The sequence below is a fragment of the Vidua macroura genome, chromosome 14 (assembly GCF_024509145.1).
Source record: "Vidua macroura isolate BioBank_ID:100142 chromosome 14, ASM2450914v1, whole genome shotgun sequence".
NCBI classification, from domain to species: domain Eukaryota; kingdom Metazoa; phylum Chordata; class Aves; order Passeriformes; family Viduidae; genus Vidua; species Vidua macroura.
Window position 1 is genome coordinate 2,654,058 of NC_071584.1, and position 27,832 is coordinate 2,681,889.

At 44.2% G+C, this 27,832-nt stretch overlaps 1 protein-coding gene across 3 annotated transcripts; it reads right to left on the reverse strand.

The window, feature by feature from the left end:
• Nucleotides 1-376: 376 nt before the first annotated feature.
• ATP7A (ATPase copper transporting alpha) lies at nucleotides 377-27,520 on the reverse strand. 3 transcript variants are annotated; one of them, XM_053989932.1, is made up of 23 exons: nucleotides 27,481-27,520; nucleotides 21,258-21,401; nucleotides 18,272-18,761; nucleotides 16,782-17,513; nucleotides 15,832-16,038; nucleotides 14,747-14,910; nucleotides 13,974-14,135; nucleotides 13,254-13,330; nucleotides 12,854-13,079; nucleotides 11,661-11,894; nucleotides 11,307-11,398; nucleotides 10,779-10,906; nucleotides 10,466-10,620; nucleotides 10,036-10,170; nucleotides 8,619-8,813; nucleotides 8,218-8,400; nucleotides 7,708-7,921; nucleotides 6,914-7,060; nucleotides 6,322-6,464; nucleotides 5,813-6,016; nucleotides 5,158-5,275; nucleotides 4,099-4,201; nucleotides 377-3,745 (listed from the first exon to the last, which is right to left on the reverse strand). In XM_053989932.1, the coding sequence occupies exons 2-23, from the start codon at nucleotides 21,363-21,365 to the stop codon at nucleotides 3,469-3,471; spliced, it is 4,494 nt and encodes a 1,497-aa protein (XP_053845907.1). In that variant the 5' UTR covers nucleotides 21,366-21,401; nucleotides 27,481-27,520; the 3' UTR covers nucleotides 377-3,468. The 3 variants fall into 3 exon arrangements, with proteins under 3 accessions (XP_053845907.1, XP_053845908.1, XP_053845909.1); XM_053989933.1 differs by lacking the exon at nucleotides 377-3,745 and having other exon boundaries at nucleotides 4,161-4,201; nucleotides 5,120-5,275; XM_053989934.1 differs by lacking the exons at nucleotides 377-3,745; nucleotides 4,099-4,201 and having other exon boundaries at nucleotides 5,218-5,275; nucleotides 6,273-6,464.
• Nucleotides 27,521-27,832: the final 312 nt, after the last annotated feature.

Below are 27,832 nucleotides of genomic sequence, written 5' to 3' on the forward strand. Positions count from 1 at the left end.
CAGGGGAAATTGAATCCTAACAGAAGAAACACCTTTTCTACTGTGAGGATGAGTGACCCCTGGAAACACCTGCCCAAAGGGTGTGGAGGTGTTACAAACCTCAGTCCTGGGCTCTGTTGGGACAGGTTTTGACTGTGTGAGCTCCAGCAGCCTCTGCTCTTTCCCCATTTGCTAACACAGGAATGCTCCTACACGAGAATATTCCACAATTTCCCAACTTCCACCAGCCCCACTTGCCCTCTGCTCTACAGGCTCAGTGTTTGCTTAAGGTTGTGTTTAGCAGAGCTGGAACTACACCTAAACCCCAATCCTTGGCCTTTTGCTGAGACAGCTACAAATACTTAAAGGAGATGAAAGAACATGCTTTAAAACAGCCTTTGGATGCTACATCTTTATTACAGAGCTTATAACTGCCATTAGAATGATGGAGGCACAGTCTTAAAAGAAAAGGAAACGTGAGACAACATGTTCTGAGATGCAAAGAACTGTAACAGCCCTACATTAACATTCCAACCAGAATTCACTTCTCCATTCTTCATCCCTAAAACTGAATAACAAAAGTTCTCCAGTTTAAAACATGTTGTTGGAAGTTCTAAGCAAAAAAAAAAAAAAAAAAAAAAAAGCACAGTTTTTAATAAATAAAAGTGTTTTCTTGCTTCCATTGTGTTCCAGCAACTTCACATTCTTTTTTTTTTTTTGTATAAAATTTCAAGTGTTTTAAACTCTTTTAAAAGTAAGTTTGGTAAGATTCAAAGAGTAACTTTTAAAGCCTGGAGCATATGTATTTTTTTATTAAATAGAGCACAGGTTTATAAATAGCTAGACACAGAAAACAATAAAATAGACAAAGGAGTAATACAATATTGTTTGTAACTGAGTGTTTCCAAGTGATAGTTTAAATTTCTGAATCCAAACTGCCTCCAACAGAAGCAATCTATTTACATATTAAAACATTTACATTTGGGAAAACATTGAGCTCCCACACATGATTCCACTTGCACTGTACATTCAAACAGAAAGGGATTTTGGTTCTTCAACGTAAAGCACCTTTTGTAATATTTTAATCACAAGATAAACATCCTAGAAGTCATTACCTCACCCTTGGGGAGTGCTGGACAGAGAATCTGCTTTCAAAAAATCTGAGTTTATCACAACCACCTTGCCTTGGGCTCAGTTATTCCCTCTCCCCAGAGCCTGATCCTCTGGCTGTCCCTACAAGCTGCTCTCACATCCCTCCCAGCCAGCAGCTGCTGTTCCTAATTCCCTGATAATCATCCTGCACCTCTTTAAGAGCTCTGCTTTGGAAAAAGACCCTTATTTTGCTGTAGCTGGAAACACTGAGTTTCACAGAAAATGATAAAGCCTAGAGAAAACACCTGTGTTGGGAAAAAGTTGGAGGTAAAGCCATAAACATTCAACGTACACAGCATTTGAACAATGAAAGGTTGAAGACAAAGTGCTCTAAAAATATATTTGGAAATTGTTTAGCAAGTTCTTAATGCTGCTTTATTTACTAACCAGGAATTCAACCCTGAATTACCTCCCTGTTTCCTGCAGTGGGAGGGTGATGTGGCATTTCCAAGCCATCCACTCCCCAGCCAGCACTGAAACTCCCATCTGAAGGAGTGGCTGAGACCACCCACAGCACAGACAGAAATATGTAAATACCTCCCTTGCACCTGCACAACCGTGCCAGGAACACGGAGAAGGAGGGTGGATAAACAAGACAACTGAAATCTTTGCATGATTGTGAGGCACTAAAACCCATCCTAACACGATCAAACAGCCTTGGGTAACGATCTGCTTTGTAAGAACAGCTCTGCTGCTGCAAACTGAGAACAAAACCTCATGGAATGGCTGTGCAGTGATATATCTCAGCATGTAACAACACCATATATTACATACAGGTGTAATCTAATTTATAAAAATACTCTGTATTCATGTAGAGATATTAAGAACCCAAGTCCTGCTACAGAAATATTTTGTTTCTTGAACCAGCAACACATGATACTGCTCTCCTCACTGCAATACCGGTACCCTGATTTCCTAACAACACATCCCCCAGCACAGCTCTTCTGCTCTCACACAACAGGATTTTTCTGGTGGCTCTCAGATAAAATGCAAGAGCTGTTTACTCAGGACTTTTTACATACACAATCTATGCCCTGACATCAGGCTTTGAGTTAAAAAGCAGAACATTAAAGACAATCTCTTTGTCTTCACACCAAACTGAGTATTTCTCTTCTACAAGCACAACTGGTACACGTTTACATCATGGACTGCAGTTCATAAAGAAATTCAACATTACTGAACCCAGCAATTGCTGCCAACGACTGCCTCAGCAGGGGATAGGGAGAGCAAGGTTCAGTGAGTAACAAACAGGTAACCAGCTACTGCTGATGAGCATCTCTTTCTCACTGAGGATGTTTTTGATATTAATGATTTCATGATCAAGAGCTGCATTTTGATACTGCAGTTCAGCAACAAATGACAACTGGCTGAATTCATGAAGCCCGGATCTGCACAGGCCAAGCAGAGGGGGTTTGGATCAACCAATGCTGGGCCATTCCTAGAATACAGAAACTTTACAAGCAAAGCCTGGACTGAAAAGTTTTTAAAGGCAGTCTGTGACAAACTCCTCTGGTTCACTGAAGGAGTGCCAGTAGATCCTGGTGGTGAGCACTGCTCCTTGCTAAAGCTGAACACTTTGGCTAAAACCACCTCACACTGATATTGCATTTAGGTGTTGCAGGAGTTTTTGGCTTAGGAGAGGTTGGGAACGAGCAAACCTCCCAACCCAGACAACCTTCAGGCAGACAGGCTCAGGGCAGGAGAGTCCTGGGTTAGGATGTGCAGAGCTCAGTGTGGGTATGGCCCCAAACCTCCCCGTTTTCTGCCACGCAGGAATCCAGATCCCACGGAGATGATTTGAAGCCTGGAGTGTGAAAAGCTGGAACCAGATGCTGACAACAAGAAAAGGCATTTGAGAGGACCCATTTCTGGCAAAAGGCAGGCTGTGGGAGTGAGAGAGTTCTGAAGTAAGGCACATCTCTCTGCAAACAGAACCTTCAGGATTTTGCAGATGCAAATTCACAATTTTTTAACACAGTACTGAACTCCACTATGCGTAAAAGGCTGGGAAATCAGTTTCTGCTTCGTTTCCTTAATTGTTATTTTGACAATTTGCCAAAATAAATGCTATACTGCAAGCTCCATGGAATGGGAACACAGCCCTGTTTGTGAGCATCAACAGCCCTGCACCAGATATTTTTGGTAAGTCTAGATTAAAAACCACAAAAGACCCTGGAAAGTCACTGCAAAAACTACCTCTACACTGAAGAAGAAATGCATCCAGAAGACCTCCACAAGGATCAGGACATGCACAGACCTCACAACAGCTGTTTTGATTGTGTTTTTTGCTTCAGGGTTTCTTTGTTTTGCCTTAGTGGGGTGGGAGGAGTGAGTTTTTCATAAGGCTGTGTCATCATCTTCCCCAAAGTCCCCCACCAGCAGTGAATGCTTGTCTGGCTCAGCGAGGACGATGCTGTTCACGGAGCGCTTGTCTGAGAAGAGGGAGTTGATGGAGGCTCTGCTGTAGGCAATGATTCGATCCATCAGGCTCAGCTTGGGGGAGCCAGCCCCGCTCTCATCGAGCCCCACGTGGACACTGATCTCTGACGGGCTCTTGTGCCTCAGCTGGCCACGGGCACGGAACTCCAGCTTCTCAGAACTTGGTTTCTGGTACCTAAGGAAGGGAAAACCAAAATATATCACTACCTCTGAAGCTGAAGTACACTGAAATATGGATAGAAACTGATTATGCACAAGTCAGAGGCATTTATAATTTGACCAACAAGATTTCTCACAAACTCACAAAGGCCATTAAGGAATGTCCCATTCTGAACACTTTTGATTTGTACATCTCTTCCCATTAGAAATTACATTTCTAAACACTACTGTCTGCTTAACACAGATCTGTGAACTGTTCTTCAAAAGCTTTCAAAATCTCTCACAGCGCCACACTTATTTTCTGTCACTCCAAATGAAAGACCTGAGCTTCAAATCCAAGTTACAAACCACAACACTGTTCCTACTCACATCTTCAAGAGCAAAGAAGAAAGCACAACAGAGACTGAGGAGGCAGCCATGGCTGCAGATCCCATCCAGGGCTGTAGAACCAAACCAATGGGCAGGAAGACACCTAGAAAATGACACCAGCAGTAAGTTCAGAGCAGGAACACTGCATTATTCATATATTAATAGATACAATTTCACACGGACTGTCCAGTTATAGTTATATTTTATTAGTAAACGGGATTTTAACTTAAAAGGACCAATATTTAATACATAAGGATTTGTGGTTTATCTCAACTAGAACCTCAGTCTGAAACTCAGAGGTGGCATGTCCTGCCCACCGTGTAAAAAAACTGCTTGTTCACAGGATCAGGCTCTTTCAATAAACCTTTTATCTTGAAGCTATTTTGATGTGCTGAGCACATCCATAGTGGCCATAGTGTGGGAGGAGGACAGCTCACTGATGCCTTGAGAAGGCTGACCTAGAGCAGAGGCTGGATGGAGCTAAAGAATAAAGCAGGGATTTATTAAAAGGATCTCTTCCATGGATCCACCTTGGGCAGCACAAGACCCCAGCCAGGGCTGCACCCAAGATGAACCAAAATGGTCCCAAAATGCACGAGCGCTCCTGGGGTCTCTCACTTTGATCAGTTCTGCTCCATTTGCATATTGGAGGTAATTCTCCAATTACAGCTTTAGCTTATGAAGTCCCATCCTTCTTGGTTTTCTCTCTTCAACTCACTGTTTGTAATGCTTTTTGGGCCTGAAATTTGTATCAGTTATCCTTGGTCCCCAGGTAGAGAAGGAATTGTTTTGTCTAGCCACTCTGTGAAAAGAGCCTACCAACACTTAACATGAAGCTCAGAACTCCATACTATAACAGTACAGAGTCTGAAAAACATAAAAGCTAATACTGAAGGCATCATCACAGCCATTCCACTGCAACGTCCCCAGGCAGAGAACTCAGAACCCTTACTGACAGCCAGAAAGAAAGACAATGGAAACTCTCCCACACAACAGTAAATCACTGCACTCTTCTTCCCACTGAGCCCAATCCAATTAGTGCAGGCAGCATTCACACACCTGCAGCTATGGGAACTCCAATGAGATTGTAAATTAGAGCAAAGACAAAGTTGATCCGGATCCTCTTCACGGTTTTCCTGGACAAATCTATGCTTGCTACCACATCCATCAGGTCATCCTGCAAGTTAAAATATTTATTGGAGCACTCAGAGAGACAGAAAGCACACAGGTGGTGTCTTCACAGTCCTGTGTTACAGCTCACTACAGTGCACTGGATGTAACAGGCTGATCACAGTGAGCCCTCTGGAGGCTGCTCTGCTCAGTGCCAATCCATCAGAATCCAAGTAATGTGCACAGCACCTCCCAGGACAGCTCCTAACACTGCCCACAGTCTGCCACGGCATTGCTGATGTGTAGGAAGAAGTGCCTGTAACCCTGGAGGTGCCATGCTGAGTTACCCAAATGCAATTTATGTTTGCCAAAGGACAGGTCACTTTCTCTTCCTTTGCTACTCTCCAACTTTAATTACCCCAAAATGTGCAGTACCCAGAAAACGTGGAAGTTTCCTTCATGGGATAATCACTGCACTAAACACAGTGAAGACAATCTCTGCTCCAGTTCTCCAGCTGATGGAGACTGTGCACCCCTGCATCACCCAGAACATCCTGGGCCTTCTGATCCCTCCTACCAGCTCCCCTTAACTCTGATTTCTTACCCTGATGAGAACCACATCAGCTGCCTCGATGGCCACATCCGTGCCCGTGCCAATGGCAATTCCCACGCTGGCCATGGCCAGGGCTGGGGAATCGTTGATCCCATCTCCAACCATGGCCACCCGCTTCCCTTCGTCCTGGAGCTGCTTCACTTTGGCCACTTTGTGCGAGGGGAGAACCTCTGCAAACACTTTGGTGATGCCAACCTGAACACAGAGAGAGAGAGGACACGGCTTTTCCAGCAGCTGTCAAAGCTCCTGCCTGGAATGATGTGAAGAGTGAAACCCATTTTATCACTCATGAGCTAAAGAGCAAACTCAGCTGATGATACGAAAACAGCTCTGAATTTACAGCTGATGCTACTTCCATTCAAAAACTTCTTGCAATCTTGATTCCAAATTCTTTAAAACTACCATCTTTCACAGCAGAGCAGCTAGCAGCAGTATGAACATGCCACACCACCATTCCTGCTGGAACCAGCTCCAGCCCCAGGCACAGGACACCAGCCCACCTGGGAGGCGATGGACCGGGCTGTTTTGCTGTTGTCGCCAGTCATGAGGACAACTTCTAACCCCATGCTCTTCAAAGTGTACACTGCCAGCTCAGCCTCTGGCTTCACTGTATCTGCAATAGCTATCAAGCCACAGAGCACTCCTGAAAACAGAAAGAAAGTGTTTGTAATAAAGATCTTTATTGATTTACAAAAACTAACTTCCCCCAGTAAGTCCAGTTCCTGAACCAGTTCATACTGACAGAAAAAAGTGGGATGATAAGAGGTATCATGGCACCAAGATTTAAAGCAATATAGAACATGGACTGTCCAAACACAATAAAAAATTCTCTGTCTCCTTTTCCCCCTTTTGCTTTCTTTGAAGTCTTTGCATTCTGTTATTATGCCCAACTGTCCAGTCAGTTAAGAAATGCAGGAAGAGCCTGTCCCATAAGAAAGTACTGTAAAACTGATTAATTATCTCTTTTCATCCCATTACGCTGCTTCAGGTGTAGCTGCTATGACATCACTACTTATTAATCTCTGTTGATGTGATGTTTCATGTGATATTTAGTGGCAATCCAACTGAATACAGCAGCAGCCCTGAACTCACCATCCACAGCTGCCAGGACAGCCGTGCGGCCTCTCCGCTCGTGTTCCATCATGGCTTTGTCCACCTCATTTCTCACCATGAGGCCATTCCTGGTCATCCATTCCCTGTTCCCGATGAGAACTGAGTATTTCTGAGAGGTCACAGTAGCTGAAGGAAGAAAACACAATGCTACCATTATGTGGATAAGCAGGGAGCTCCCCTGCAGCTCATCCCAGCCAGGCTCTCCCAGTATGCACTGGAACAGCACTGCAGGGAATCCAAACAGAAATACAGAATTCCTCAGTACTTTCTGCCCTACCATCTATTCGTGTGACCTTCACAAGAGAGACACCAACATTCCTTCAGTCCTGGGGAGTCACCTCATGTCAGAGGGCCAAAAACCACAGGTCAAAGGACAGTAAAGGACCAAGTCACCTTCTCAGTGCTTCTGATCTCTATGAAAGACCTAACAGTGAGCTGTTCTTGAGTGAAAACTAACCAGTTATGCAAATACACATAATTTTGGCTAGTAAATGGTAACTTGGGGTGAAGCAAAGTAAAGCCAGAGAGAGCTGACAGACAGCTCCTGTCTGATCTTCCAGGTCCCATATTCAACATGCAACTTGAAATTGTATTTATCTTAAATGTTCTGAGTGATGTGTGAGCACGAAATAAACTAATGAGCAGCTATTTTAGGTGTGCTTTGATGTCAGCCCAGTTCTCCAAGATGCAAATAAATGACCTCATTCCTAAGGATCCTAAAGACACAGAAGCAAAAATTGTCCATTTTATTCTCTAAGCCAGAATTAACTTACTTGGTAGTTCAGCATCAATGATCAAAGCAGGCTGCACTGATTCGTCTGTATTCTCCTCAATTTTCACAAGTGTCACATTTTTAACATTGTTTTCTTCAACCATTCTGTTTTTCCTGTAGAGTAATGCTTCAATATTGGTGACTTTGCAACTAATGCCACAGCCTGGAACTACCTGAAAATCTGTACATGTCCCAAGGGTTTCCGAGTTCAGCTCCTAGAAAAAGAGGATGGAAATTGATGAAGTTTTTAAATAGATAAAAGCACGATGCAATTATAAAGCCCACAAAATAAAGTGCAGTTAAACAAAGAGGAGGAGGGAAATAATCATCAAACTCTAGGTATGAATGGTGCCTCTAATACGGTGTGATTTACGTGGCTCCACAATTTTCAGCTTTCCCAATTAAACACATCAACTACTTAATTTGCATAAACAGTCTTGTGGTATTGAGGAAGTCCTGCCAGAGAGGTTCTTCCACAGCGGGGAGCAGGCTGTGTGTGGGAGCCCCTCACCTTTTTGCAGTACTTTGTGATTGCTGCTCCCAGGGGGTGCTCGCTGCTGCTCTCCGCTGTCCCCACAATCGCCAGCATTTTGTGATGAGGCAGGAGGTTCCCCTCCACCAGGAACTTCACCTGCATCACCTCTGGAGTGCCGTGGGTGATGGTCCCTGTTTTGTCAAACACAACCACCTTCACCTGCAGGAAAGCAGGAAGATTCCAGTCAATGAACCGAGCACGGAGGTGCAGATTCCTTGCAAAAGCGCCCACTCGAACCAAACTCCCGAACACTGAGCGATGACCTAACACGGAACAGCCTGAGCTGGACAGGACCCACCAGGACATTCCATCATCTTCTCCCAAGAGCTGGCAAAACCCCCAGGCTGGGCAGCCCCTGGGGCAGCCCCAGCGCTCACCTTGTGTGCCATCTCCAGGGGCTCCCCGCCCTTGATGAGGATGCCGTTCTGGGCCCCCACGCCGGTGCCCACCATGACGGCGGTGGGGGTGGCCAGGCCCAGGGAGCAGGGACAGGCGATGCACAGCACGGTGATGGAGGCCTGGAAGGCGAAGCGGATGATCACCTCTGCTGCTGAAATGCTCTTGTTGTAGCCCTGGGCACGGAGGAGAGTCGGTCAGGGAAGAAATCAAACAACGGGAACAACACATTTGGCTACGCGTTGTCTTGGAGGTTGGAAACAGCTGCTAATGTGTCTGCTGGGTATTAATACTGAAGTAAAGCACAAGCAAAGTATGCAAAACCTAAGATGAATGATTAAATGAATGATTAATTTAACAACTTGTGTTCTATACTGCACTGATAGCTGCATCTACCCACTGGAGCTGGGGGTGCTCAGCCTGGAGAAAAGGAGACTCAGGGGTGACCTCAGCACTCTCTGCAGCTCCTTAAAGGTGGCTGTGCTCAGGTGGGGTTGGGCTCTTTCTCCAGGCAGCACTGACAGAACCAGAGGACACAGCCTCAAGCTGCACCAAGGGAAATACAGGTTGGATATTAGGAAAAAGTTTTTTAAAGAAAGAGTGAGAAAGTTCTGGGATGGCTGCCCGGGGAGGTGGTGGAGTCACCACCCCTGGGTGTGTTTAACAAAGCCTGGCTGTGGCACTGGGTGCCAGGGTTCAGTTCAGGTGTTGGGGCTGGGTTGGACTCGATGTTTAAGGTCTCTTCCAACCCAGTGATTCTGTGAATTACCCTCAACTGTTTTATTTATAGGACATTCCCCTAAACAAGACACTGCCTGCTACAATTCTTTAATGATGCACTGTAATAAAAGATACTGGATCAAAGATATATACAGTAAGGAGGAAACAAAAAAGCAGATATGAAGATGGCTTTCCTGGGAACTCAGAAATTCTAATCAGAAATAGTTTTGAAACAAGAAACCCTGTGATCTAAGCAATGCTTAAGTCCAAGTTGGGATCCTGGCCCTCGTCTGGAATTTGTAACAAAGATGAACTCCACTGATTGCCAAGATGAATTTACACGGAGCTACATACATAATTGGAGCTTGTGACAGGAGGGACTTCTTTTTCCCACAGAGGAGGGATGGATGGTGGGAAATTTCTGATGTTTAATATTTCTTTTAATTAACTTTCTTAAAATCCTAACAAGACTTGATTTATTACTGTGGATTCTCTTCAAGTATAAATGCAGAATGATACAATATAAAAAATACATAATATAAAAAAATGTAATAACAAGAGCAGTAATAGTCAGCAACTGCCTACAAGGGTAATCCAGAAAGGGAACCACTGCAGTCTAATAGAATTGTAAGGCTGTTTATTAAATATATCAGAAGGTGTTTAAGGAGATTTACTTACCAGAAAGTATTTTTCCACTATTTCAAAATCCACAAATCCAATTATAATCCAGGCAAAAAGGGTAACCACAGAAACAGCCACAATAAAAGGAACGAAGTAGCCACTAAGTTTGTCTGCAAATTGCTGGATGGGAGCCTGGGAAGGAGAAACATCACTCAGCACCATCATGTTTGTGTCCGAAGGCACAGAAGAGAAGAATCACAGCTGCTTGCAGCACACTTGGCTTGCCACACTTTGTAATTACAGATTTACTTAATAAGAGGATGAGACTTGGCTCAGCAGACAGGATCAGAGTCCTTATTCAGCAAGATTCTTCATTATGCAGCTGCAATTCAAATCCAAGCAGTCTCAGCCACCCCTGCAGTGATTTGCTGTGCTGGTGCCTGCCTGAGACAGCAAACCTCAAGTGTTAAAGTGGATGACACTCTACCTTAGAGGTCTGGGCCTCCTCCACGAGTTTCACAATCTGGGACAGAGTGGTGTCAGCTCCCACGTGGGTGGCCGAGATGAGAAGGGACCCGTTCTGATTGATGGAGCCTGCAATAACTGTATTGCCAGGCTTTTTGGTCACAGGCATGGCCTCACCTGAGAAAAGGGCAGCAACACACACAACACTGCTGAAAAAGGCACCTTTGGGACAGCTGCCAACTCCTGACAAGGGGGGAGGACATCAGCCTCGACTTCCCCTCTGGAGATTTGTTTAAAGAAAAAGATTTTTACACTTGGAAAAAGCAAATGCAGACCTGTGATGAGAGACTCGTCCACCATGGAGTGTCCTTCAATGACACGGCCATCCACTGGGAATTTGCCTCCTGGGACCACTTTGACAATGTCCCCTCGCTGAACCAGCTCCACATCCACTTGCTCCTCACTGGAATGGTGCAAAGGTTTTACAAGGGACTAAAACTGGAGTGACCCAAACAAAGGAGCTGGCACTACACACAAAGCACAACCCCACTGGCTGGCATTAGTGCATACAAAAATGATCACAAGGAAGTCATAGTGATCTTTGAAATGGCTTATTTTATCATAATTTTATTTACTTTCCAGTTCAGAAAATCCACTAATTGTCTTATCACAGGGGAAAAAAAAAAAATCAGCAATAAACCAAAGCAGAACAGTGTTAATTCTGCATTTTTATATTTTTATCTGCCAGCAAATCTGAAGTTATTTGCTTCATAGTTCTATAGAATAGTAAAATTTGTCTGTGAATTAAGCATATTAAAAACAAAAAAGGAACAATAGAAAAAGCAAATGATAAAGCAAGATACCTTAAAAGAACGTTATCAGGGCCCAAGGTAACAATAGTAGCTTCAGTAGCTTGTAATGAAATTAGTCTTGCCAGTGCTTCTGAGGTTTTACCCTAGAATAATAATTTTCATGTTTTTCTGACTATACCATTAAAAAAAAAGCTGGGTAAATGACAACTGTGTGCATTGCAATTTACCCTTTTAAGAAAACATTTTCTGCGAACAGTCTGATATGAAGTCAAACTTTTCTTAGTTCAGTTACTAAAGATTATTTTACAACACAGAAGGTTACAAGAACCCAGCAAAGCTTTTGCACGGGATGCTTTTACAAGGTTCTGAAATGCTTCTCAGTGCCCTGGTCTCTGCTTTCCTCACCTTTGCCACGTGCTCCAGCCAGCGGCCCAGCGAGATGAACACGAACAGCATCGGGGGCGTGTCGAAGAAGGTGACAGGGTTCACTTTGGCCCTCTCAGCCATTGCCACCAGGAGGATGATGAAGGAGTAGAGGAAGGCAATGGATGTTGCCAGCACCACGAGCACGTCCATGTTGGCCGTGTTGTGCCTCAGTGCTCGGGAGGCCTGGATGTAGAAGTGCCACCCCCCGAACACCTGCAATGGCATTTCACAGTGTCTCTAACACACAGCAGCAGCTCTTCTGGTTTATTTGTGCCATTTGCCCCTCTCCCTGAACAAAATCCCAGCTCTAGCCGTGGTCCTCCCACAGCACTCTCAGGTATTCCCAGTGCCCTCCCGGTGGGATTCAGGACCTGCCTCAGGTGCACAGCTGTTGGAGCTCTGGATGCTGAGAATTTTAAACTTTCTATGCTGAAGGGCACAGACCCACAATAAAATTCTATATTTGACCTGAGGCCTTGGAGAAGGCTTCCAAAATTGATTGATAGCACTGGGATTACAGGTGTGTAGTTTGATTAGAAGGGTGTAATATCACAGGGTGGAAAACTTAAAGGTTTTGGAATATAGCAATATATATGGGACAAGATGGAGGTTTGAGGGTGGTGGTTGGTCCTTTTTCTTCACCTTCTTCCTTCTTCTCCATGGGTTTGGGAAGTATTATGTAATTGGACAGAAAAGTCCACATTGCAGACTTTGGGGGATTAGTTATTGGGTTAAAAGTGAAAATAATTTGGGTGTCATTTCTTAATTGGATACTTTAGCCTTAAAAGACCTTGTAATAAATGATTGTTAGCCATTTTTGTGCCTTGTTAGTGAAGAACTGCAGAACTCACTGCTGTGAGACTGTAACATAGATAAGAAATAATAAACACCTGAGTCTGAATGCAAAATACCATCTCGAGTGCCTTCAATCCCAGCCTTGACAGAGGTAGAAAGAAGAAGCCTGGAGCCAGCACACAGCAACTCTCCACAGCCTGCCCTGCCCCTGGGAGTCCCCAGCACCCATTATTTTGGCAACAGCAGAAGCACATAAGATCCTCAAAAGCATTTTACATCAGCACAATTGCACTGACTTTTCAAACTTAATTTCGTCATCACCTTCCAATCTGAGCACTTAAGCCCAACAAAGCAGGAGTTGGCATAACCCCACTCACCTGCACAGGGACACAGAATAAAAACGACAGGAAATTCATGACTGACAGTCCTGGCAGGAGCTGGTATTCCAGGACCATGGAGGAGTGGAGGGCCTCCATCTCCTCACTGCTCATGTTGTGATGTGCGTGAGCATGCGAGAGCTGGCTGTCCATCACCATCATGTAAATCATCAGCCCCATCACAGGGACACAGAAAACCAGGCTCACCACAAAAGATCTTTTCCACCTCAGATTTAAAAAAAAAGAAAAAAAAAAACACACTTATATTGCAGTCAAGTGCTGGAGAATATTTTAAGTAGTAAGTCTGCACAGTCACAGAAAAAAAATCATAAATTGATGGTTGAGTAACAAAGAAGACTCAAAGATGTTTATGGAATCTTAGTATGTTCAGCATACTTACTGCCTGATCTCCTGTTTGTGATCCAGATGACTGGCAGATCTATCCTTTTTGACTAAGGAAGTAGTAAAACCTAAATCCTAAGGCAAAAAAAAACCCACAATAATAAAAAAGAGAACAGTGAGTTCTAAAATGCACTTTGTGCTCAGTTATTGCCAAATTACTGATGATGCCAGTCTAACCTTTGATTAACTTTATTAACATTTCTGATATAAAACATTACTATTGTTTAGTTCCTGTTGTCTGTTTCTACTATTTAGTTACTTTTCAAGAAGAGAAAGGCAATCTGATGTAGAAATTAACCTTTCTGGAACAAAATACTATTCTAAAATGTGGCTTTCCAAAATGGTTGTTTTCCTAAAGCACAGAAATTGAGAAACTGAAGGAGAAGGCTGAAAAACTTATTTCACCTCTCACCTGCAATCATATTTTAAAATAAATGTTCTTGATTTTTCTACAATCCTATAGCTAGTATCTCCAAGTCTATCATGGCCTGGCTTTCACAGTATTTATTTTTTAAAACTTAGGCAAACTTGTAACAGAGCATTTTTAAACCACAACACACAAATTAGCTCCTGAAACCTGCACTAAGATGAAAGAAGATGGAAGGAAAAAGACCTATTTTTTTTTTTTCTTTAATAGCCTTTCCTTCTACTTCTGGGGTGTGTAACTCTTCCAAGGACATGGATATTTCAGGAGACTTGGTGCCTACATGAAACTCACCTTTATCACTTGTATGACATCTCGAGGACCAATGGCCTCAGGGTCATATTTGATGTGGGCTTTGTTGGTCGCAAGAGCTACGGAGCAGTACAAGACACCATTGGTCTTCATGAGGGTGGATTCTATCTTGTGCACACAGGAGGCACAGGTCATCCCTCTCACCTGGAAAATAAAAGTTCCTTCCTGTTGGCAAAGCACAGGTTACCTGGCAAATGCACCTTAACGAGTAGGAAAAGCCATTGTGACTATGCTTTGTTATTTCTTGCTTTGATCTGGAGTGTGAGCACTGCAGAATCAAAAAATAATTTGGGCTGGAAGGGACCTTAGAGACCATCCAGTTCCAACCTCTTCCATGGGGAGGAATGTCTCCCACAAAATCATGTTGCTCTGAGCCCCCTCCAACCCTTCTAGAGGAAGGGCAGCACAGGGACAAGGTTATTGCTAAAGCTCTGTTGGATGTTCAGTCTCAGAGCTGGGGGACACTGAGCTACATTCAGCTTCCAAAAGTAAAAAGAAAGTAAATTCTAGCAACAGGAAGAGCAAACAAAAACACAGGACTATTTCTCTGCATTTTCAGTGTAGTAGTAGTAAGCCAGCACAGTTTGTAGGACAAGGTAAAATCTGTGATACTTACCTGATGTACCCTTACACTTCCTTTTATAAATTAACCTCTACTACACTATTAAACTCTAGGAAGTGGACACTAACACAGGCACATCCAACAGATAAAAGCAATAAAAGCTGAAGGTGGCTGGGTTTAATGGTCAGCTTACAACAAGTTCCAGAATGCCATCTCCTTCCCCGCAGTTTTCCATCACGGTGGCTCCGAAGCCCAGCTCCCGAATGAGCTCTGCAATAGCTGCAGGGTGAATGACAGCAGGGTTGTACCTCACTTCTGCCTTCCCTGCCATGAGGGCAACAAGGATCGAGTGGATTCCTAGGAAATAACATGTGTGAGTGGCAGATCAGGCTTAGGAAACATCCTGCAGTTATTGTAACATTTTTATTGAAACACAACAATTTCTTGAAATTGGGAAAGCTTCCTTATTGTATATAAAGAGAAACATCCTCGTGTTTGGAAGCTAGACCAGCACCTCAGTGCAGGTGTGACAGATGAAAGCAACACTCCACATGAGCAGCATGCCTTTAACAGTCTAATTACAAACATTCTGTCCATGCTATATGAAAAACTATCTATTTTTCCTTAAAAGAGTTCTTCTAAACTACAGTGCTGCATATTTCTCTGATCTGCATTTACCATTTCTGGAAGCCTTTTTTCAGGAGAACCTGTATGAGAAAGGGCAGATCTAACAGTGCAATCCTACTGGGCACTGAGAGGATTTAGATTCATCCGTTTTCTAGGATGAAAAAAATTAAAATCCAGACTGACTTGAAACCCATCCATCTTCATTACAGTAATTAAACACAGTCTGCATTAATGACTCTGTTACATCACAGTCATGCAGCCGTTTGTTCCTGCAGACACCGGTGCCCTGACTCGCAGAGCTAAAATCCACTTTAATCCACTCACACTGTCCCTTCTCTCAGCTCCCTCAAGCACACATCTGCTTCTGCCTTTCAGCTGCACACCTGGGAACCTCCCTCCAGCAGGAAAGAACTGTTTTACCTTCAAAAGGATCCCCTATTTGATCCCAATATTCTCCAGAGCACTCAGCTGCTGCTTTTGCAGTAGCAGGGTCTGGGCAGCACATCCATAAAGCAGCTCCCCTCTTATGGGCCAGAGGTGAGGAGGAACATCTGTCCTGACAACCCACCCCTTAAAAACACTGCAAAAGCCAGAAGGATTCTCCAAACAAGTGCTTGGAAATGTAACAGACCAGACTGACACCCATCTCACCATCCTCCCTTCTCAGATTCCTCTCGATGTTGGCCACACACGAGGCACACGTCATTCCTGTGACCTGCACGTAGCACTTGGAGATGGTCTTGCTCTCCTGCCTGCCAACGTGGGCTGGTGGCACTTTGGAGGGTGGCTCAGGCTTGTGAGAGTCCAGCTGTGCTTCAGGGCAGGGCTGAGCTTTGGCCACAGGGAGCTCTGCCTTTGCTGCAAAGGAGACAGCAGTTTGTGACAGTGTGAACGGCCAGTGCAGGGAGGGATGAGCTGCTGTGACACACTGCTGCTCACTGGGACTGAAAATGGAAACTGTGGCTGTACACACCTTGTCAGTCTGACCCACCCACCCCTCTGTAGTTCAGAGTCAGCAAAAGAAAACAAGACAAAGGTGGGCCACTGCTTAACTTACTGGTTTGTTACTATTTTTCCTTTTGCCTTTCCTCATTGTCTTTGTCCTTTGTCTTCTCCCGTAGCTGGAAGCAAAACCTCTGCATTGCAACCTTAGTTTTACACACAGTTTTATTGACTTTACCTGGAGCACAAAGCTGAACTTGTAAGCAAGTGCATGTTCCATAAGCTAAACCAATGTTTTTAACCTTAGAGAGGGGCTCTGGAACTACAGGCTCCTTACAGCTATTCAGGGGATGCTGTGTTTGTGCAGGAACAGGGTGAAAAGGATTAAATGTGAGCACCCAACCACTTCTGCAACTATTGACATAAAATAGCATTTATCTGACATATTTATATTGCCAGACACCTCAATTATTTGAATCAATCTGATGTATTAAAGGATGTGCACATTATCTTTAATGATCTCATCTGCAGTGAAGATACAAAGCTTCTCTTGGCAAGCACAAAGTGTATGTCAGCTGCTAAATTTCATCCTGGGGGGTACTAAATCCTGAACAAAGCTGCACAATCCTTGTAAATTTAAAAGTTTCACATGTCATTACCTGGAAAAGATGCATCAAATCCCATATCCTCTATTGAGGACCTCAAGTCCTCGGGGCTTGTTTGCAGTGGGTCATATTCTATAGTTCCAGTTCCATTTGGGAGAGAGACATGAACAGATTTCACACCTGCCTTCTGGGACAGCACTCCCTCGATGGACTGCACACAGGAGCTGCAAGTCATGCCCTCAATATTGATCACAACAACCTGAGTGAGGGGCTGGCTGGGATCCTTGGAAGCAGGATGAGATTTCACTGGAGATGCCAGCGTGGGGAAAAGTGCCAGGTTCTCATGCTCCTCAGGAAGGCTGACCCTGAACCTCTCTGGAGACACATTCTCCACAGCTTTCCTCAGCTTCTCTATGCTAATTAAGCTTGGGTTGTAGCTTATAGCAGCAGATTTGTTCTCTAAAGAAACCACGACGCTCGCCACTGCCGGCAGCGCCGACACGGTGCTCTGGATGTTGAGGACACAGGAATTGCAGTGCATCCCCTCAACTCTGAACACAACTGTCTTTGTGCCAGTCCCACTGGAGTCTTCTCTCTGTGATGCCTCAGAGCTTCTGGGCTGAGCATTTCTCAGCCTCTCCAGGTCAATCCCACTGAGCTTCAGGGGTCTAGGTTGCTTTTTGAAGGCTGCTGTGAAACCCGCAGCTTCAATTTGCTGTTTTATTTCTTCTGCTGTGATTAGAGGAGGCTGGTAGACAACAACAGCTTCCTTATTGTCCAGGGACACTGGAAATTAATCAATAAAATAAGTGTGTGTCACTGCCCTAAGCATAATAACCACATCACAGGATCTTGTCAAAGCTTTCCAGCAACACTTTAAATGGTCTGAAATGTAACTGCAACAGAAAGGAGATTTCATTGGTTTGGTAAAGATCAAGCAACTTAGTTCTTCAACCAGTTTTTGTCTAATACTACAACAATTTTCAACTCCTCCTCAAATTTTTGCTCTTTCCCCAGGATTTTCACAAATGGCATCACTACTTCTTACTGAATTTATCCTTGTTTTGGGGTCTATGGCAATTCGCTTATCCCAAAGCTAACTATATCAGTCAGCTGGTTTTGCCTTTCAGATTTTTAATTGGACAGAAAATATGAACTATTATTAATTACAAATTTAAAAGGCACCTGTTATTAGAGATTTCTACAACCGGTAATAAATTTATGGAACACGACTAGTCCAGGCTGCCTACCAAATGCAAACCAACCACTGAATACCATCACCCATGTAACAGCCACATGCTTCCCACAATGTGGGCTCCTTTCTTCATTTCTAGTCCACATTAAAAACGTAATTAAATACCCAGTCCCACAAAGAGTCACTATCACACTCAGCTGTCTCATCTAAAACCTGCAACACCATCAGAGGACAAACAGCATGGCCAACCTCAATTTACAGAAAAACTCACTAAGGTTGTACCTCTCATCTGTTGAATTCCTGGCGATTTGCCAGCTTCATTTTCCATAAAAACACACTAAGTTTTTACCTCTAATCCTCTGAACTCCCTGCAGCTTGCCAAGCTTCCCCTCGATGGTGCTGGTGCAGGAGTGACAGGTCATCCCATCGACTTTCAGGCGCAGCACAGCGCTGCTCGCCTGGGACCAGCTGGAATCTTCCCACGTTCCAGGTGTTACCTCTGGCACAGAGATGCTCAAATCTGCTCCTGGGACCATCTGGGTAATGTGCCTGCCATTGGTGATGGAAGGGATGAAAGTCACCACTGCAGTTCTTTGATCAGAGGACACTTTCACATCCACGATCCCTTTGTTGCTCAGCAGCGTGGCACAGATCTGCCTGGGCGTTAGGGCTGCCTGGGCAGGGAGGGTGAGGAAAATTGTGTCAGGTAGAACAGGTTGTGGGTTTGAATCAGCCAGGGTAGCATCAAATCCCATGTCACAGATGGCTTCCTGCAGAGTCACTGGGGTTTGCAGCTTGGAGTCGTAGATGATGACGGCGTTCTTGTCCTCCAGAGAGACCTCGAGGGGACAAACAAAGCATTTGAGCAAACTGCAACACAGAGCTGGGGGCTGACACTGCACCAGACTAGAGACTGCCCTGACTTGCAAAGATTAGCAATACTCATCCAGTGTAACTTTCACTCTCAGCTCAAAGAGCAAAGGCACACTGAGTAACTCCTGCTCTCCCGTGCAACAACAGGGCTGGAGAGAACAGATCCCAGCCCCACTCCCAGCTCCAGAATCCTTTTCCAGTCTGTCTGGCCAGTTCCACTTGCAACAGCCAGACAGCACCAAGGCACCTAATGAAACTTCCAAAGCCAAATTCACTTCAATGAGGATGACTAACCCAATTCAACCCCTGGAGCAAAACAGCCCACAGAAGAAATTCGAATCAGTTAGCAGTAATTCTAATGCAGCTCAGAGTAACTGCCCCCAGGCTACAAGGAGGGAAGAAAACACTCTCTGAAAAAACCCACAGCTTTAAGCAGCAGTGAAAGGAGCCCAGCATTTCCAGGCAATGGAGGCACAGGCTGGTAACTTGCTGTGAGTAAAAACCTGCATCAGACTTCACCAAAATTCACTTTAGACACCTGATATGTGACAGAAATTCAAGAAACTGTTTTTCCTCTCTCTGTACCTTTTGGTGATCCAGAGACATCCTCATTTGGTAATAACCTTTCCCATCTGATGGTACACATAGCCTCAATTTAATTTGCTCCCAACAGATGATATGTCAAACACAATAACTGCACTTTCCAAAAGGAAAAAGCAATGCCTGCCAGAGGCCCAACACATTATCAATTCAATTCTGTCCTTCCTCTAGGCAAAGGTACAACCTAAAGACCACAGACATTATTAAATTATATCAGTTAAATCATTTTAAGAACCACCTTTCCTCATTTCTGTCCCAATTATGGGCCTTAGCAGAATTAGCAACATGGACATTTACGGGTTTCATTGCAGAATAACCTAAAAGCAGCTGTTTGTCTGTATTAGTCATCTAACATTCATGCCCCTCGCTGACCTAATTCATAATCACTACACAAAACCCTGTTTTATTATTCCCAGAGAATTTTCTGAATCAACTCATCTGCCTAGACTGAAGCTCTGATGCTGTAAAAATGATAATTACTAAACATGACCTCTTAAAAGTTTCTTAAGAGTCCTGCTCTACTCAGACTAAGGTTTTGCAATGTAGCTTTTGAAATAGCATTCAGCTTTGGGATAAGGTATTTACATAAAAACCTAAATACAAAAGCCTTAACACTGTCCTTTTAAAAACCTACTTCATTCCTTATGTAAAGGGCACTGGGGATGCATATACACTTTTATAAAAAGTGTATAAATCTCTCTATCCTATCCAAAGTCACCTGTGAATTCTCAGAAATCACCTGAGAACACACAAGGCTGACAAAATGACATTTTTTGCTAGAATAAGGAGAAAGAGAAGGTTCTGAAATCAGATTGTTTGGGGGGATTATTTTACAGGCTGCTTTTAGCTTTTACCTGGGTTCATGCTTGCAGACACCCAGAGATTTATCTGCTCATGCACAGGGGGCTGTTCAGAGCTCCAGGGCTCTGCTGTCACAGCACAGACTCACATTAAAGCTCCTCTACGGCTGAAGGAAGATGAAAAATAATCTGTCTTGTAAATTTTGCTGCTTTTCACCAAATTTTTGTACACAAACACCTATTCCAGGCCACAGGGAACTGCTCAGAGCTTTGCAGCACCTGCTCTGCAGGGGAAGTGCATGGCAATGGGTCCTGCAAAACCAGCTCCAGACAATGATCACACACACCCCAAATTAAAATTGTGCCCAGTTCTGGGAAGGGAAGTGTTCACCCAACACATCCCCATAAAACAGATGTTAACTGTTGATAAAACCAGGAAGATTATATTTTCTTTGGAGTAAAGTCAACAACTACAGAATATAATAGGATGTTTTCAGAACACAGGTACTAAATAAACAAACTTCTCATTTTTCTGTGCTTAGAACAGTTCTTTTTACCACAGGCTGGGTTACAAAATTCATAGGAATCTGCCAACTTTTAAATTACTTCCATTATTAAAACTACTGTAAAATTATGTATTCTGCAAGGATGATCAGCTCACCCTGGAATATTCTACAGTCCAATATTTTGCCCATGACAGAAGAAAGACTAACAATGTTGCTATCTCCTCTGAGCTAAGAAAAAAGTTAAAACTAAGTCAGGCAAAGAAAGTCTGAATTAAGACAAACCCAGTTCTTGCTTTTTTCCCCCATTACTTCACAATACTGAGTTAAATGTAAAGCAGAAAATCAATTAAGAGCAACAATGACTTAGCTCCCTCTGCAGTGAAGCCAGCACCTGTTTTTCTCTAATTTACCAGAAAAACACCAATGCATCTCCAACATCAGCCTGCCAAGAAACATTCAGAATAAACTCTCCCTACGTTATTTTCCTCTCTCAGAGCACAACTTCTCCTGGTTTCCCATCCAAACCTTTGCTAGAAGCAGTGCTAGAGTCTCTTACTTTAATGTTGTGGATGCCATTCATCTTCCCAAGGTGCTGCTCAATGCTCTGGACACAGGAGCTGCAGGTCATCCCCTCCACGCCGATGGCCACGGATTTTGCCTCCATGGTGAATTTCTACTCGAGTCTGCTCATTGCTGGTGGCTAAAACCAATCAGGACATTAGTTCTTACAGAATTTCACAGAGACTGAAATAAAACAGATGCAGTGGAAGGAGTCCCTGTGGCAGGGGTTGGAGTGAGAGGAGCTTCCAGGTCCCTTCCAATCCCAACCATTCTGGGATTCTAGGGTTGAACAGAGGACCTCCTTCACCTCTGGTAGATGTCAAAACCAGAGCAGATACCAACAGAATGGAAAACTCCACGTATTTATTCCCATGAATTCTCAAAACAGGAAAGTGTTCAGAGATCTATTGCTCAATTTGGAACACACTAGAGATCATTTAATTACATACAGCAAGCTGTGGTTCATTGGTGTGAGATATTAAATTATAGGGGGAAGCAGGAGAGAGAGAGAGGGACAGCAGCTCTTGGAATGCTGAAACAAGAGGATGGCACATCAGCTGGTAATTCTACTTTTCCACATCTCTCTCTCAAATATTGCCCTCTGTTTGCAAAAATACTAAAGTTAGCCCAGGAAGCCAATCAAGCTTTTTGCAACACCTCGTTCAGAAAGGTCTCATTTCTACTCCTCTGAAGAGTTTAATTACTATTTTTGCTCATAAAAACAAGCCCAGGGAAAAAAAATTACTGAACCTAAATGAAATTTGTAGAAATAACAGCTAATGGAAAGGACTCTTTTGCCCAATGCATAAACTGTTAAATTACTGAAGGGGAAAGAGGGGACAAGAAGAAAATCTCCAGATTTTTTTTGTTAATATGTTGAAAAAAGTAATGCAAGGTTTTACTGACAGAGAGGTCAGTGACCAGGGAAATGATCACAGTTAATGCTTGGCAGCAATGGAAGCAGCAGTAAAATCTGATGAGTAACTGAGGAGCTGAAGTGAAGCACAAGCTTAACTTGTTTTCTTACCCCGAGGACTTATCTTGGAAAACTCAATTACACTGATGTTTAGTAAAATAAATTTTTCCTGCTCCATAGTGACATTTCCAGACTGTTCCCTGTTACAGAGGGCCTGAAGGGCTCTGCCTTCACTTTGAGACATGCCACAAACCACATAAGAATACAAGGAAATGTCATCATTGAAATAGGTTTACCTCCCTGATGCACAAATTTAAATGTTAAACTTAATTAACAAGCAGTGAAAGAAGTATAAATCTGGGAATACTGACTTTTCCAATAGATTAAATACATGTCATCCCTGCTAAGAACAGAAATAAGACAACTCTACCTAAGGAGTTATTACAGATCTCACTTCTCCCCTGCTCTTACAAGAGCTGAGTTATTGGAAACACTCAATATTTGTGTGTGAATATCCACACATTACAGAAGTGCAGAACTCTCACAAGAATTATCAACCAACAAGATAGTTTATTTTAAATTTCATACAGCAGCTCCTTTCTCAGGCTGATCTGCACACTCAGAGGTACAAAATGCTTTAAAAACCACTAAGTAACCTAAGAAAACACTTGCTGTGCTGTCATCCTATTGACATGTGATCCTCTGTGCCCCCAGCATCCCCAAGGAATGCCCAGTGCACACCCAAACAAGGGCAGCACTGTAACCCACAGTCAGGGACACACCAATATTCCCACAAGCCTGAAATGCAAATCGAGTTGCAAAAAGCACTTGACTTGCAGGGAACTTTGTGAGCACAAGCAGGCACACAGGACTAAAACCAGACATCCCAGACAGAACCCATCTGCGCTCCAGTAAGGTTTGGAGATGTGCATTTAAAAGCATTTCAGGTACATGACCAACTTGAACTGCCCTGTTACTGTACTTTGAAAACAAAAATAAAGTAAGGGCACACTTTGGCTGTGAGCTGATGTCTAAAATAATCAAAGGCTGGCAAGATGCTGCTTTGGAGGAGAGCTGGGTACAGCTGTGAGCCAGGGAAAACCTGCTGAGCTCCTGCCTGCCATCCCAGGCTTTGGTTTAAGAGACTCAAGCTGCAAGTACAATAATATCCATTTTTACAAAGCCAGGATACAGAGTTAAAGGTTCTCCATCAAACAAACAGCAGCCACACCCACAGAACACTGAATTAGCAGTGATTACAGTAACCAGCAGCACTGCTACCAAATGCCCACCAACGCATTCAAAACCCAACCGTTTAAATACGTAAAAATAACATTAAACTTCTTACATCTGTAATTATTACAGTTTGTATGGACAAAGTGTTTCCTCCATTTTCTCAGTCTGTTTCCTTGCCCTTCTGCTGTTCTTTCATAAACACAGCAGAGAAAACCCTTTCCTGGAAGAGGCTGAAATTAAAACAAAACCATAAAGGCGTAAGAAAAAAAAATAATTATTTTTCCTTTTTTACCCCTCAAGACCCTGAAGTACTAGGACTGAAACCAGAACTTCCATCACTACAATTTATCTGTTGGACCAAACTGGCTCTTTGTTTTGTTCTCTGGCCTTCCATTAAGAATGACCCAGACCTCTCTGACATGAGCAGCACTCACAGCTCCCTGCTGGTGGGGAAGACAACCAATGTGGATTTTTATTTGCTTTGTTGCAGGTTGCTAACAGCTTCTATACTAATTTAGAAAAAAAACAGGTTGTTCTCTAAAAGATGAGACATGTCCAAATCTAATGAGCAGAACTGGTCTCGTCAATCAGTCACATATTATTAACACTGAATTTTTAATGAGCTGTTTCTCCATCCCTGTTTTCTGTACAGCCTTGCTGAAATTTCCAAAAGCCAAACTGTCTGGATTTGCTGTGCTCCTGAAGCTTCAAAGAGATCTTGTTCTCACAATGAAACACAGGGTTATACACAATGACTCTAAATAGACAAAATCTTTTTTCCTCCTCTTGCAAAATTCCCAGGACAACCAGTTAAATTTAAATTTAATCTCAGGTTGTATTCTACCTTGTCATATTAATTTCATTTCTGATGCTCTATCTCCTTTACAAGTGCTTCAAGGTACAAAGAATTTGGCAGGAACTTGAATGAAATATTTGTCATATTTCCTCCTGACGTCCATAACTAAGCAGACTGAAAATACCTGTTGTGCCAATGAATTAGGACTAGATGCATACAAAAGGTAGAAAAATATTAACAATTTAATCCCAGTTCTCCTCATTTGGGTTAACATTTTCCCAAGAAAACAGACTTAGAAGTCAAAATATCTGCAGCAATCCATATATTCCACATCAATGGCTTGCGCAAGTTAGCATGGACACATCCTTTTAATTACAATATATTTTCTTATAGAGAAAAGACTTGAAGCTGAGGTCCTCAAAAGACCTGAGATGCTAAATGATGGATTACACAGGTCTTAGAGAAAAAATAATGCTTTTATTCTTTAGTGCATTGCTCCATCTATAAAACACCTTCACCATCAATTATTAAAGAATTTCAGGATTTGACAACACAAAGAGATGGCAGTTCCCTTTAGGAGTTACCAGCTCTGTATTTAGTTCCATTTTCTTGAAGGCAGTCAGTTAGTGCTTCTATGAAGTAAATGAAGCAATAGAAAGAGATGATTTCTACTTTCTCTATGGAAAGGAAAATTCAATAGGGATCAAGCACAAGATGACTGAGACACTCATTCATCTCTCCAAATAGTTTTTTGATGTGCTAACACCAGTCACTTTAAGTAAAATACTTAGAAATACTGAAGAAATAAGGCTCAATGAAGTCAAAGTTAAGTAATTCACAAACCCACACTATTAAAAAAAATGAGCAATGCAAAGGGGAAGTTACAACTCAAGAAGCCCATTTAACCCTAAAAAGGTACTTTAGTGCTTCTGATATCTGAGCACAACCAGGCACCACAGGGCAGCAAAGCTCTGTACCCCACAGACACACTTTGTGCCAGTTTTGGGACTAGTAGGGATACAACTAGGGAAGACAGATGCTTCTGGTTACCTGTACAGCTCCAGTTTTCACCAGTTTATAATTACCTTGAATTTATAGCAGCTGAAGTTAAAAGAGGTCACAGCTTGGCAAATACCACACAAAAGCCAGCAACAGAATCTCTCCGGTTTAATTACAGCCTTTGGATTTTATTAAATTTCTAAACGGCCAAGTGCTACTTTGTTTCTTTATTTAAGGCAGCAGAAAGCTAAATTACTTTCTACATTAAATGGAAAAAAGGTGCCTGTCCCCGAGTGTCTGAAAGGACCTATGGAAAAGAGCAAAGGGCAGGAAAGGGAAAAAGCTGCATCATCTCACCCTTGGGCTTGGAAAATGCTACAGGAGATGGGTCCAACAGGGAAGAAGGAGGTTTTATAGGGTTCATGGGCAAACAGAGCCACTGGAAAGTGTGACTAGGTAGGAGATACGTATGATAGGCCCAGGGGTAGATGAGGCTTAATCATTGAGAGAGAAACTGTGCATCTGCAATAAATGTCACAGCTACGTGACGCTTTAAATAGGTTGTAATTCATGTTGCTCAAGACTTTAACAAGCCTTGCTTGGTCAGCAGAGCATGGAAATTGCTCTCAAGGAATTTATTTCTATACCAACTACATGGGGGGAAAAAAAGAAAGCACACATTGCAAACATTCTGCTTCGCTTCTAATGAGTTTTACAGTACTTGAGACAAAGTCTTAGTAAATCCTTTAACTCGTTCTTGGCCTTCCACAACCTCCTGAAGTCAGATTTTTGGAGAACATGAATGTTTCCTTGGAAGAATCACAGGAAATATTATGAGTAGAATATACTTTATAACCCCTTGTCACGCAAGCATACCAAGGTCAATGGGGGCTCCTCGGTCTTAAGTTTAGTCTCAAAGTACTCAGCAGAACAAGGTAGAATGCATCATACAGTAAAAATAAGAAGAGTAAGACAGCAAGCTACATTTAATGTTAGCTTTTGCTTTCCTGCCTTGCCACCTGGGAAGGAAAAAAAGCTTCAGGTCTTTTCTCTACTAAGAAAATACGTTATAATTATTAATTTGTGCTTATACAGGGCATTATCATACACATAAAGTCCCACACTACCAAATCTTTGCCTATTTACATCCACACAATTCAACAAGTATTTAAGTACAGAAACTCAACCTTTGCTGACTGCACAAAAGATTTTCAGATTTTAATTTTACACTACTTACATACAATTTCCAGAACATGAACACAGGGAGGCAACACTTAAGTTGTGTTGTTCTCGCTCATTTTTGCGAGATTTCGCCCCAAAGCATCATCAACAACTACTTACCCTTTTCTAGAATACCCACACTGTGCTTTTAATTAGAAAAAGGTACTTGTGCACAGAGTGCTGCCATCATAAGGTGGCATAAGGTGACATCAGAATAAACACAAAGTAAGGAGTTTCAGAGGGACAAGATGAGCAGCTCAGAATTTGAACAGCAGCTCCGTGACTCACGAGCTCCGGGACTTTCTCTGGTCATTTGACAGGAACACAAGAGGGAATTTTCCAAACGAGCGCCGACCTCCTGCGTGCCAAGACCCGAAACGTGGATGCTCCCCGACGAGCACAGCCCGCCGGCCCCGCCGCAGCCCCGGCAGCCCGGCCGGGCCCCTGCCCCGCCGCAGCGGCCGAGCAGGAACCTCGTTCAGAAAGGTCTCATTTTTATTTATTTTTTATTTAACCGCCGCGCGGGCTCCGGGGCTGCGCTGGGACACGGAGATGCCGCCGAGGCGCTTTGGGGGTGAAGCCCCGGGGCACCCCCGACCCCCCCCGGGTTGCGGGCACCCCCACACACCGGACGGCCCCTCCGAGGGGCTGGACAGAGCCTGGCCGAGCCGGGCGGGTTCTGGGGCCCGGAGCCTCCCCTCCCGCCTGGGTGCGCAGCCCGGCACCGCCGCAGCCGCCCGCAAATCCCCTCCCCGCCGGGGACACGGCGACAACAGCCCGGGGGCAGCCCCGGAGCACGGGGGAAAGCGGGAGCCCCAAGGCGGGTCCGCACGCAGCAGAGGCCGCGGAAGCGCCCCCGGTCCGCACCCACGGAGGGAAGCGGGAACCCCCCGAGCCTCCGCACTGCCCGGGACAGCCCCGCAGATCGGGGGAGCGGCAGCCCCGAGGCGGGTCCGCACTGCCGGAGGCAAACAAGCAAGGCGGAGCCCCGAGGAGGGTCCGCACTACCGGAGGGGAGGGGAGGGAGCCCCGAGCGGGGCCCGCACTCACCGAGACCGCGGGCTCCGACCGCCGCTCCCGGCCCGGGACCGCCGGGCGCTTCCCCTGCCGTGCCACGTGACCACCCGCTCCGCCCCGCCCACCCGGCACGTGACGCGCGCGGGCACGTGACGGCGGCGGGAGAAGGCGGGGCCGCGCCGCGGTTTCTGTCACCGCAGCGCGACGGGAGCGCGCCCGCCGCGCAGCCACCGCAGCCCGCGGGGCTTCGAGCTCCTCCCCAGCACAAACCAGCCTGGGACCCTCTGATCATCAAACACCACCGCGAGCCGGTAGCTGGTCTTTTCCCACCTCATTTCGCTGGTTACTTCTGCTCTAAACGGAAGTTAAATGCAGAGACGGGGTT

Coding starts and splice junctions, on each gene's coding strand:
- ATP7A (XM_053989932.1), bottom strand. CDS start 21,365: ATGGAGGCAAAATCCGTGGCCATCGGCGTGGAGGGGATGACCTGCAGC. Junction 13,331..13,973: donor ATGTCATACAAGTGATAAAG/GTGAGTTTCATG, acceptor TTTTTGCCTTAG/GATTTAGGTTTTACTACTTC. Junction 3,746..4,098: donor TCTTCTTTGCTCTTGAAGAT/GTGAGTAGGAAC, acceptor TCCCTTCCTTAG/GTACCAGAAACCAAGTTCTG.